The following is a 12,158-nucleotide window of genomic DNA, read 5'->3' on the forward strand; positions in this document are numbered from 1 at the left end:
AGATACTTGGAGATTTTCCCCTTGAGGCATTTTAAAAAATTCTTAGCTCTTCCATAATGAGCTAAGAATTTTAAAATTCTTCTAGGGAAGAGCCTAGAAGAAAAGCAAAATACTATGAAGTAACCACTGGACAACAGATGAGCCATTAGTTCATAAAACCATAAATCTACCATGACCTCTAGAGAAATGGCATGCTTTAAAATGATGATATAAGTATACAATATTTTAGTATCAATAATATATCAGTTTATAACCTTATATTAAAACTGAAGTAATATTAAAGATACAGAATTTTTACAAGCTAGAATAAATTCATATGGGAATGATTTAGGAATAGTCTTTGTGAATTAAGGAGAAAAGTAACCTGTAATGCAATTAGACATGCTGATCTAATAATTTTTTTTTTCTTTGAGTTGGAGTCCTGTTCTGGCACCTAGGCTGGAGTGCAGTGGTGTGATCTTGACTCACTGCAACCTCCGTCTCCCGGGTTCAAGTGATTCTCCTGCCACAGCCTCCTGAGTAGCTGGTACTACAGGCATGCACCACCATGCTCAGCTAATTTTTGTATTTTTAGTGGAGACGGGGTTTCACCACATTGGCCAGAATGGTCTCAATCTCCTGACCTTGTGATCTGCCTGTCTCAGCCTCCCAAAGTGCTGGGATTACAGGTGTGAGCCACCACACCCGGTCTCTGGTCTAACAATTCCTTAAGATTAAAACCAGGTAGAAGTAACTATATTTTACATTTCACTTGTTATAATTTAGTTGGTCATAGAGAACATTTGCCAAAAGCTTAAGAAGGCAAATACTTTGAGTAAGTTCATTTGGACGTTCTTTGATCATAGTTCATTTCTCCCTTTAGAAATCCTTTTAAAATGAACAAGATAGTTTTTTCTAATTAATATTACATTCATTGGGTCCATTTAGCAAGGCTGGATGGGTATACATGTAATGCTAAAATTAAATAAGTCCTGTCTTGCCAGGAAGCTCATGAAAAGAATGGTCTGCTAGCCACCACGACTTGCTTTATGGTTACTTTGCATGTCACAAAGAATGACGTAGAATTTTCTGAAATTAACCTTGGCAGTCCAAGATTTACATTAATGCAAGGGGTGGTAAAATGTAAAAAATCATAATATAATTCTGAAATGATGCCATCATTCCTTTTTAGAAGATTACAGGAACATAGACTTGTATATGCATAAAACACATTATAATATTATAAAATAATCAGTATTAGGGAGTCTTTTGAATTTCAATAAAAAGAATTACAAAAATATATGGCATATTAGTGTGTATTGTATTTGTATGTTTGTGTATGTTTGTGGGTTTGGGTGTGTGTTTTACATAGCTAGCCTCCTTCATCTGAATGTGGTATGGGGTATGTGTTTGTGACTGCCTATGTGTGCAATACATTTATATACATCAATAACAAGTATTTATTATGTATATAACTGATCAGAAACAATAATTCTATTAAAATGACTTCTGCTGATATCATACTTTAACTTTCAATATTTTTCATGTCTATTAACTAATTTTATCTTCATAATAACCTGTTAGATAATTAAGTAATACTGTCTTCATAAGACTGTGAATAGGCTATTTTTTCTTATTTAGAATTTTACTTTTCTCTTCCTTATACCAAGAGAGTTGGGTTGAGCTTTACTATTGCAAAGTGTTTTCTTTTTTTTTTTTAAATTTTTTTTTATTATACTTTAAACTCTAGGGTACGCAAAGTGTTTTCTACCCCATACATGTGGGAACTAATAAGAAGGGCTCAGTGGTCCTCAAAGCCACAAGATACCACATTTAGGATTAAGTCACATATATATATATATATATATGCATATGTATATATATATACATATGTACATAAAAAGTGTTAAGATTTTAAGATTAAAAGGGTATTTTAACAAGAATATCTAAGACCAAGTTGACCTTGTCTTGTTCCTATGCACTTCTGCAGACACTCTCCATTCACTATGATGCAGTTGTTTGGTATTCAGGGATCTTATGGGTGATGGTGGCTGCCATCCTCCTCTCTCACTAAAAACACACTGCTTAGGTAATGTGCCAACACTCCAACTTTTTTTTACTAATTCTTTATCAAATATTTCATAGTGCCCTAATTTTGCTAAATATTATTGTTTGCTTCAATCTAATAAACTAAATGCTAATGTACAAATTACCATGAACTGTTTGACACACCAACTCACTTGAGGAAACCGCATCTGCTTTCACTGGGGCCTATCATGGGGAGGGGGGAGGGGGGAGGGATTGCATTGGGGAGTTATACATGATATAAATGATGAATTGATGGGTGCTGACGAGTTGATGGGTGCAGCACACCAACATGGCACAAATATACATATGTAACGAGCCTGCACGTTATGCACATGTACCCTAGAACTTAAAGTATAATAAAAAAAAATAAAATTAAAAAAAAAAAAAGAAAGAAACTTAAGAGGCCATAGTTTCCTATTTAGAAGAGTAATTAGAGTAAGCAGAGCTTCAGACACTGTGGCAGAAAAACAAAGATCTTCCCAGTACGTATTCAATCACAGCTCTTACGGCAACAAAATCTGCTTAGGTACATGAAAGCCAGGGCAATGTGTTGACTGGATGTACTTACAGGTCACCATGAATAAGTCCATAGATCTGTGACATGCTCTGATGATAGATTCCTTTCAAAATAACTATGAGGAGAATCACCACAAAAGCTGGTAGTCCCCAACTCAGAAGGAAAAACAGCAGATATCGCCTCTCTGTGTGCTCATCATTCATCACCAGCACGTACCAGAAATTCACAGACTAAGGAAGAAAACAACATAAAATGAACAGGCTCTTTTTTAATGGCACAGAACACAAATTCACCTGGTTTAGGCAATAAGTTACTGACCAACAAAGGGCCAGGATCTACTTAATGATTAGTTTTGATTTTTTTTTTTAGTTAGTTCATACATTCATTCTTTCATAAGAATTTCATTCTTATGCAATAAATTCAAGATACCTCAAATTCTGGAAACACAGTGAAATATTTAGTTCATTTTCTGTATTTTTTTATTTGCCTTAATTTGCTCTGATTTACTCTCAGTTACAATCCTCTATGATTGCTTTGTAAATGTGTCTTTGAAGAAACATACACTGATATGCAAACCTACTTCCCACATTAACTTCCAGGTGATAATGAGGTAAAGAGCCCTATATTTTCAAACTTTTGACAATTTTATTTATTGAGGGCCTGTTATATGGCAGGGCCAGATACTGTTCTAACGGGAAAATAGCGTTGAAGACAACCTTGGTCTCAGTGTCCAGTGGAAGGTGTTGACAAATAAACAGAAAATGATCACACAGAGAGAAAGTACTATAGCAGGGTTTGTTTTGTGGTCCATGTTTCCCAGTTTATACTCTCTCCCTTTTGTTCATTCACATGACAAGTATTTATTGAGTGCTTACTAAATTTCACAGAGCAGTGTAGGCACTGGGGATACAGCAGTGAAAGAGATGGGGTGGTATTTACTTTTTTGAACCTTAGTTTCCAAATAAGCAGGACATAAATAATTAAGGGCAGTATTTCTTTTATATTATATTTATGTCACATCTTATATCTGTTATTTCTTACTGAGATAAAACATATAAATGGGACAAGTGTGTAGAGACTGAGGGTGGATGAGGGGACACATTAAATAAATAGAGTAAGAAAACTGAGGCCTATAAATGTTATGTTGGCTCCAAATCCCACACTTAACTTGGATCTAAGTCTTCTATGTGTTTTCTTTCCATGAGGAATGCTTATATTTAATTATAAGCACATCCAAACACACAAACATACACAAACATACAAATACAATGCACACTAATATACCATATATTTAGTACAGAAACAATATTGAATGTCATGCCATACATATTTCAAACAGTAATACCTATTGCCTGGATAAATCCTCCGTCTCAGTTTTGCATGGTAGAAAGAGTGTGAGTATGAATGAATTATATATTATGTCTATATTATTATATGTCTATATAATTCATTCATACTCATTAATGTTATACTTTAAGTGGATAATCTCGGGCAAGTGACAACATTTTCAGAGCCTCAGTTTCATGTGTACAACAAGGTTATTATAAAGATTAAATGAGATATTACATGCAAAGTGCTGAGCACATACATAGTCAATGCTGGAAAATGTCACTGCCTCTTCTTAAGTCTCCTATTAGGAGATCAGACAGTGTGAAAGGCAAAAGATAAACACTTTTCTATTTGAAAAATAAGTACTCCTAACGTTTGTGGGAAGGCTTTCAGATGTTTTATTTACTGAGGCTTCTGAGTAAGATTTTATCTGTACCAAATTAGCCTTGAGGGATTAGTATTAGGCTGAACCAGGGAAGGATAAATATGTTTGGTTACTTAGAGACTTGTGTCTCTGAATTTTATTTCCTGCCAGCACTCCATATCTCTATGTATATCTGCTTATATCTGTAATTATGAAGCATGTTTTGAGTTGTTGCTTATATAACTTTGTTCCAACTCATTTTTAAAAATTACTAGATCCAGCATTTTTTTTTCTTTTTGTAATTAGTTTAGGGATGTGGACTCAAATAAGTGGGGTTGTGTCAAATGTTGTTGCTGGGGTAGTCAATACTGCCTGTTGAAGAATGAAAATTCATACAAAGCAAGGATCATTGATTAATCCATCTTCTAAACAAAAGTACTAATTATTTATGTTGGTTAGATGCTTGTGTGCATCCATGTAACATCGTAACTCAGTGGTGCAATAGGTGGAAGAGTCAAGGAGAAGGGTACAGATTGGTAAATGACTCTAAGTTGATTCATCATGATAAAGATTGAGACACTTTCAAAATGTCTGCTTTTACGCAGATGGACATTTGTTCCATCAGTTAGAATTACTCAACCTTTCAGCAGCTGTCTGGCCTTGACCACAGGCTCAGATAAGACTGAGACAAGTGTAATTGTTACATTTATACATGCAGTGCATCTGTCCCAAACAGCTCAAGGCCCAGTGTGGCTGAATTACTGAATACTTGGTTAAGCAAAACAAGCTTCAAATGTCACAAGCCTTTGTCAATTATAAATCAAAAATAATTTAAATTTCTTCTTAAAAGACTGTGATCACTGATTGGGAGGCTGAGGCTTGTGGATCACGAGGTCAGGAGATCGAGACCATCCTAGCTAACATGGTGAAACCCCATCTCTACTAAAATACAAAATTAGCCAGGCATGGTGGCAGGCACCTGTAGTCCCAGCTACTTGGGAGGCTGAGGCAGGAGAATGGTGTGAACCCGGGAGGTAGAACTTGCAGTGAGCCAAGATCGCACCACTATACTCTAGCCTGGGCGACACAGCAAGACTCCATCTCAAAAAAAAAAACAAAGAATATGATCACTGAAATATACTCTAAGAGAAGTACTTCCCATAATGATATCATTTTTAAAGCTATGGACTAGAAATACTAAAATGTAATGACACAACATTGAATTATTCTAGAACTATTATGGCCCAAACATAAGATTTGTGTTGACTACCTCATTTCAAGTTTTACTTGAATTTTATTGTAACATACTGTGGTAGGCACATTTTTGGACACATGCCTAGCTCATGAGCACCCCTTTTCCAAACTCTGCCTCTCTAACCCTCCTCCCACCACAGGCAGAGTGGGTTCAGTGTGCTCTGTGTACTCCCTGATGCTGCTCCCCTGGCCACAGCTGATTTGATCAGGGCAGAAGCCTGGCCCAGGCTGAGCCAATCATCTGCACTGAATTCCTTGATGTTCCATGACAGTCTAAGCGGGTCAACTAAAGTAAGAGAACATAGAAAGGGGGTAGCCATGAGCACAGTGAAGCAGAGGTGTGTTAGAGAAGAATGCTCACAGTCCCTTGTGAAGTCCAACTGTAGGTATAGTTCTTAGGTTCAATGAGTTATCCAAAATGCCTTTAGGATTTCAATTTTGTTTACATTAGCTCGACTTAGGTAACTTAGTTTTTCTTTCTTCTTCCACCCAAAACTTGAATGAGATGTATTAATGTATTGCTTTCCCAAAGCAGTGGGGTTAAAAATCTCCAGTTATCGCCTTTTTTATTAAACCAAAAGAAGACCCTGGAGCATTTGACTATACAATATGTCCTCACTTGAAATCGTCAATAGGTTCTTGGAAACTGCAACTTTAAGCAAAACAGAGTATCACGAAACCAACGTTAGCATAGATTAATTGATGTAGAAAAGAGTTAAGTTCCTATGGCATATTTCTGCTCACAAAACAATGACCAAGCTTCTAAAGACTTAAATACTTCTCATATTAAACATGGAATTAAATGTGACCTATACATACCTTTAAGAAAGACTGATAAAAACAAGTGAGATGATTATTTTTACAAAATTATTTTTTAGAGACAGGGTCTTGCTCTGTCACCCAGGCTGGGGTGCAGTGGCACAATCATAGCTCAGTGCAGCCTTGAAGTCCTGGGCTCAAGCAATCCTCCCACCTCAGCCTCTTGAGTAGTAATTAGTTATCCAGGTTTTGGTGAATCAGTGAGTGTCACTTGTTGTCATTATGGTGGGTTAAATCAAGGAATAAATGTTTGCAAAGTGAAAATTGTCAGGAGCACTTTCTACCACTATGCAGGTCAAAGACAATCACAAACAGGGCAGGCTCCCTGTGCACTTCTGTACAGAATTGTTTATTGTCTTGCATTTACCTGATTTACTTTCTTCATATACTTTATAAATTTTTATTTTACAATAATTGTATTCATTTATTCATTCATTTTACAACCTGCTTATTCCAGTTCGGGGTCAAGGATGACCAGAGCCCATCCTGGCAGCTCAGGGCACAAGGCAGGAACCAGTTCTGCACAGGACGTCATCCCATCTCAGGGTGCACTCACACATACACACCCACGCACATGCAGAGCGTGAACATCTAGACATACCAATTAAGCCAGGGTACACAGCTTTAGGATGTGAGAGGAAACCCGAGTACTAGAAAAAACCCATGCAAACATGAGGAGAACATGCAAACTCCACTGTGAAAAGAAAATAAATCTTGGGGCCCCCAAATCACTAAGCTAAAGGGAAAAGTCGAGCTGGGACTGCTTAGGGCCAACCTGCCTCCCATTCTATTCAAAGTTATCCTTCTGCTCACTGAGATAAATGCGTATCTGATTGCTTCGTTTGGAGAAGTTAATCAGAAACTCAAAACAATGTCTCAAAAAGTGTATCTTTTCTACCTATGTCCTGGAAGCTCCCTCCCTACTTTGAGTCTTCCCACTTCTGGTTCGGGTTGTTCTGCCTTTCCAGACTAAATCAATGTTTACCTTCCATATGTCGATTGGTGTCTCATGTCTCCGTAAAATGTATAAAACCAAACTGTGCTCTGACCACCTTGGGTACATGTTAACAGGACCTCCTGAGGCTGTATCATGGGCGTGTGTCCTCAACCTTTGCAAAATACACTTCCTAAAATAACTGAGACCTGTCTCAGATTTTCAGGGCTCACGTCTCACAGAGAGTAGCCAAGGCTAGCAATTTATTTTCTCATCAATGTTACAACAAAATGATGTTGAATGAAATGATATTGATGACCTGTTGTATTCCTTTCCTTGAAATCATTGTTCTTCCTTCATAATTTAAGAGTATTAACAAATCATTATGTTTGCACAATTTTATGTTAACAGATATATAGCAAACGTGATCTGTGTGCCTGATTGACTATGCGTTTATCCAATGTGGAACTAACAGAACACAAGTTAGAAGGTGTTGCTCACCCAAATATGCTTCATGCTAACTAAACATAGCTTACTGTTCACAGTTTATCTTATACTTTTCCTGCTAAAGACTGTACTAAAATATTCAATGTGTAGGTCTCTATTTACACTTCTGTTTCTAAGCTTTTAAAATGTTGTTAGAAGGATCTTATAAACTATCTTAAGACCACCCATCCTCACAATGTAGTCATGGCATTTTTAGCCAAAATGTTATTATGCCCAAAGTTAACCAACTACATCCATCCTACTTGATTGTTTCTACATTTCATACACACTCAGAAATACAACGTTTCCTAGCATTAAGGGTCATTTAAACAGATGGGATATAGTCTCTGAAGACAAGTACAACAAAAAAATTCCGAAATATTTTCAGCATTATAAACCAAATTCGTCATTTGGAAAGAGACAATTAAATGATATTTTTTGTAGCTTATAAATCAGTGATGTTACTAAACGGTCTCGTCTTTAATAACTCTAAACATTAAGATATTAGAACTACCATCTTCTTATTTTCATTGTTGCTTATCAGGAAAGATGAAAGATGACGTACTCTTGAATTCTCACACTTCCCACAATTACCAGCATATCATTGTGTCCGGAATTGGTGGGTTCTTGGTTTCACTGACTTCAAGAATGAAGCCGCCGACCCTTGTGGTGAGTGTTACAGTTCTTAAAGATGATGTGTCTGGAGTTTGTTCCTTCAGATGTTCAGATATGTCTGGACCTTCTTCATTCTGGTGGGTTCGTGGTCTCACTGTCAGGAGTGAAGCTGCAGACCTTCGTGGTGAGTGTCACAGCTCTTTAAGGCAGCGCGTCTGGAGTTGTTCATTCTTCCCAGTGGGTTCATGGTCTCGCTGGCTTCAGGAGTGAAGCTGCAGACTTTCGCGGTGTTACAGCTCACAAAGGCAGCGTGGACCGAAAGAGTGAGCAGCAGCAAGATTTATTGCAAAGAGCAAAAGAACAAGGCTTCCACACTGTGGAAGGGGATCCGAGCTGGTTGCCGCTGGCTAGCTCTGACAGCCTGCTTTTATTCCCTTATCTGGCCCCACCACCATCCTGCTGACTTGGTCCATTCCTACAGAGAAGCTGATTGGTCCGTTTTGACAGTACGTGACGCCCCCATTGATTAGTGAGTTTACCAATCCTTGAGCTAAGGCAGAGTCAGACGGATGCCTGAGTTAGCTAGATATCAGAGTTAGGCTAGATACTAGATGTACCCAACTCGTGTATTATTACAAAACCTTGCGCTAGACTATAGAGTACTATTTGTATTTACAAATCACCTGAGCCTAGCACACAGACCGCGATTATTGCTTTTGCCCAATCCTTGAGCGCAGGGACACAGAGTCACAGAATGCGTCTAAGTCCCTACTAGCTAGCTACCGGATTACAGAGTGTATTCACAAACCTTGAGCTAGACTACAGAGTACTGACTGGTGTATTTACAACCCTAGTTAGACCCAGAGTGCTGACTGGCTAAGCATTTACAACTCCTTGAGCTAGATCTACCAGAGTCACAGTATGTTGCTAGGTCTCCAAGTCTCCACTAGCGTTAGCTAGCAGATTACAGAGTGCTGATTGGTTGCACATTAGGATCCTCCCGCGCTAGATATGAAAGTTCTCCAAGTCCGGATACCCAGTTCAGGAGCCCATGCTGACTTCACCTAGTGGATCCTGCACCAGGGCTGCAGGCAGAGCTGCCTGTCAGTCCCAAGCCACACCTGCACTCAGCCCTTGGGCTGTCTATGGGACCAGGCTCCATGGAGCAGGGGGTGGCGCCCTTCAGAGAGGCCCACGCCACACGGGAGCCCACCGCAGGTGGGGAGCTCAGACATGGCGGGCTGCAGGTCCCGAGCCCTGCCCCGTGGGGAAGCAGCTAAGGCCCCGGGAGAATTTGAGTGTGGAGCCAGCGGCCAGCACTGCTGGGGGACCGGTGGTGCAACCTCTGCAGCTGCTGGCCCGGTTGCTAAGCCCCTCACTGCCCTGGGCCGGCTGTGCCAGCCGGCTGCTCAGTGTGCAGAGCCCACGGAGCCCACGCCCACCAGAACTTGCACTGGCTCGCGAGCGCAGCTTGCAGCCCTGGTTCTCGTGGGCGCCTCTCCCTCCACACCTCCCTGCAAGTAGGAGGAGGTGGCTCCAGCCTCAGCCAGCCCAGAGAGGGGCTCCCACGGTTCGGTGGCGGGCTGAAGAGCTCCTCAAGTGCCGCCAGAGTGGACGCGGAGGTCGAGGAGGCACTGAGAGTGAGGGCTGCTAGCACATTGTTACATCCCATCATGATCACCTAGGGAACTGTACTTGGGAGTACTTAATTAAAAGCCCATATTAATAAATGTAAGGAAAACTATGTAATGCTATTTTTGAAAATTTCCTATTACAAACACAATCTACACAAATACAGAAAAGGAAGATTTGCAAAGCACTCATCCAAAAGTAAAGCTCCAGGTGCATAATAAGTAATATAAATGTTACATATTTTTAAAAATCTACAAAATTCAAAAGGACATGATGATTAGTAATTTGATTTGCATCTTTGACATGGTTCTGCATGGATAAACTGCTTTTGGCCAATATCACTTGGCTTCTCTGGGTTTTAATTTCCTTCTATAGTAAGAGGAGAGGTTAAATTTTTAGTTATTAATAATTTCCTAACACTTTGTGATTGATTATTGCAGAAATGACAATTCTTTAAGTAAAAACACTAATGGCACGGATGTATACAGACTATGTTTTTTTTAGCAGCAACACAGATCTTACAGGTCATTTTACCATGGCCCCTTATGAGGAAACTGAGGTAATGAAAGAACAGCATAGCTTTTTCATCTTCTGGTTAGCTACAGAACTGGGAGTGCAACATAACTCCAAACTGCCTTGTAAAGACTGATTATATTTAAGATTTATTTCCATATAAATTGACACAAATAGGCTGGGCACGGTAGCTCACACCTGTAATCCCAGCACTTTGTGAGGCCGAGGCAGGCAGATTGCTTGAGCCCAGGAGTTCAAGATCAGCCTGGGCAACATGGGGAAACTCCATCTCTACAAAAAATACAAAGTACTAGCCAGGCATGATGATGCACGTCTATAGTCTCAGCTACTCAGGATTAGGCAGGAGGATTGCTTGAGCCTGGGAGGCAGAGGTTGCAGTGAGCTGAGATTGTGCCACTGCACTCCAGTTGGGGTGACAGAACAAGACCCCATCTCAAAAAGAAAACACAAAAAAGAAATTGACACAAATATTGACAATATTATTATTACATGATAGTTTCTTGTCCTCATTTTTTTCCCCACTTTATATGCCAGTGGAGATACGCTTTACTCATATAAGTAAAAAGATAACCTGTTCTGTATCATCATTTTTTTTCTAAGACTTAAGGAAAACTTACAAAGGCTTATCAGAATATAATACCTAAAACAATCGTGAACTGTGGATTACTTTTTCTTTACCTTGTAGTACCTATTGAAATTCTTTGCATATAATTTTAATTGAGAAATACGAAATAAATGAAGATGTACACAATTTGTTTTGAGCATTTAAAACATTTTATTGACTTTAACACTAATTTTATAATTTGGTTTAGTTCTGAGTTTGTTTATATACATATATATGCTACCTTGTTAAAAATAATTTGATTTAAATGTGTTTAATTTTTTATTTAAAATGGGTATATAATAGGTATATATTTATGGGGTAAGTGTGATATTTTGATACAGGCATACAATCTGTAATAATCAAATCAGGGTAATTGGGGTATCCATTACCTCAAGCAGTTATTTCTTTGCATTAGGAACATTCTAATTCCACTCTTTTTATTATTTTAAAATATACAATAAATTTCGTTGAGCACAATCACCCTGTTGTGCTATCAAATACTAGATTTTATTCATCCTAACTATATTTTTCACCCATTAACCACTCCCTCCAGAAAGAATTTTAGAAGACTCCATAATTTTAATTGCTTTGCCTGAACTCATAATGAAGGACAAAAGTTAACTGGTGAAAAGTGAAAAACGGTGAAGGTAATAGTTTAACGGGAAGAATGAAACAAATATTTATTTATTTATTTATTTTATTTATTTACTTTTTATTTTAAGGCTTTATTTTTTTTTTCTATTATACTTTAAGTTCTAGGGTACATGTGCATAACGTGCAGGTTTGTTACATATGCATACTTGTGCCATGTTGGTGTGCTGCACCCAACTAGTCAGCACCCATCAATTCATCATTTATATCATGTATAACTCCCAACGCAATCCCTCCCCCCTCCCCCCTCCCCATGATAGGCCCCAGTGTGTGATGTTCCCCTTCCCGAGTCCAAGTGATCTCATTGTTCAGTTCCCACCTATGAGTGAGAACATGTGGTGTTTGGTTTTCT

At 38.6% G+C, this 12,158-nt stretch overlaps 1 protein-coding gene across 1 annotated transcript in view; it reads right to left on the reverse strand.

Annotated features, from left to right (window-relative positions):
* ADGRV1 (adhesion G protein-coupled receptor V1) overlaps positions 1 to 12,158 on the reverse strand; it is a 566,041-nt gene that overhangs the window by 190,664 nt on the left and 363,219 nt on the right. Inside the window, 1 exon segment of the mRNA XM_017886717.1 lies at positions 2,636 to 2,814. Within this exon segment, the coding sequence (XP_017742206.1) occupies positions 2,636 to 2,814 (179 nt within the window).

The sequence above is a fragment of the Rhinopithecus bieti genome, unplaced genomic scaffold (genome assembly GCF_001698545.2).
Source record: "Rhinopithecus bieti isolate Rb0 unplaced genomic scaffold, ASM169854v2 scaffold_15252, whole genome shotgun sequence".
In the NCBI taxonomy this organism is placed as follows: Eukaryota; Metazoa; Chordata; class Mammalia; order Primates; family Cercopithecidae; genus Rhinopithecus; species Rhinopithecus bieti.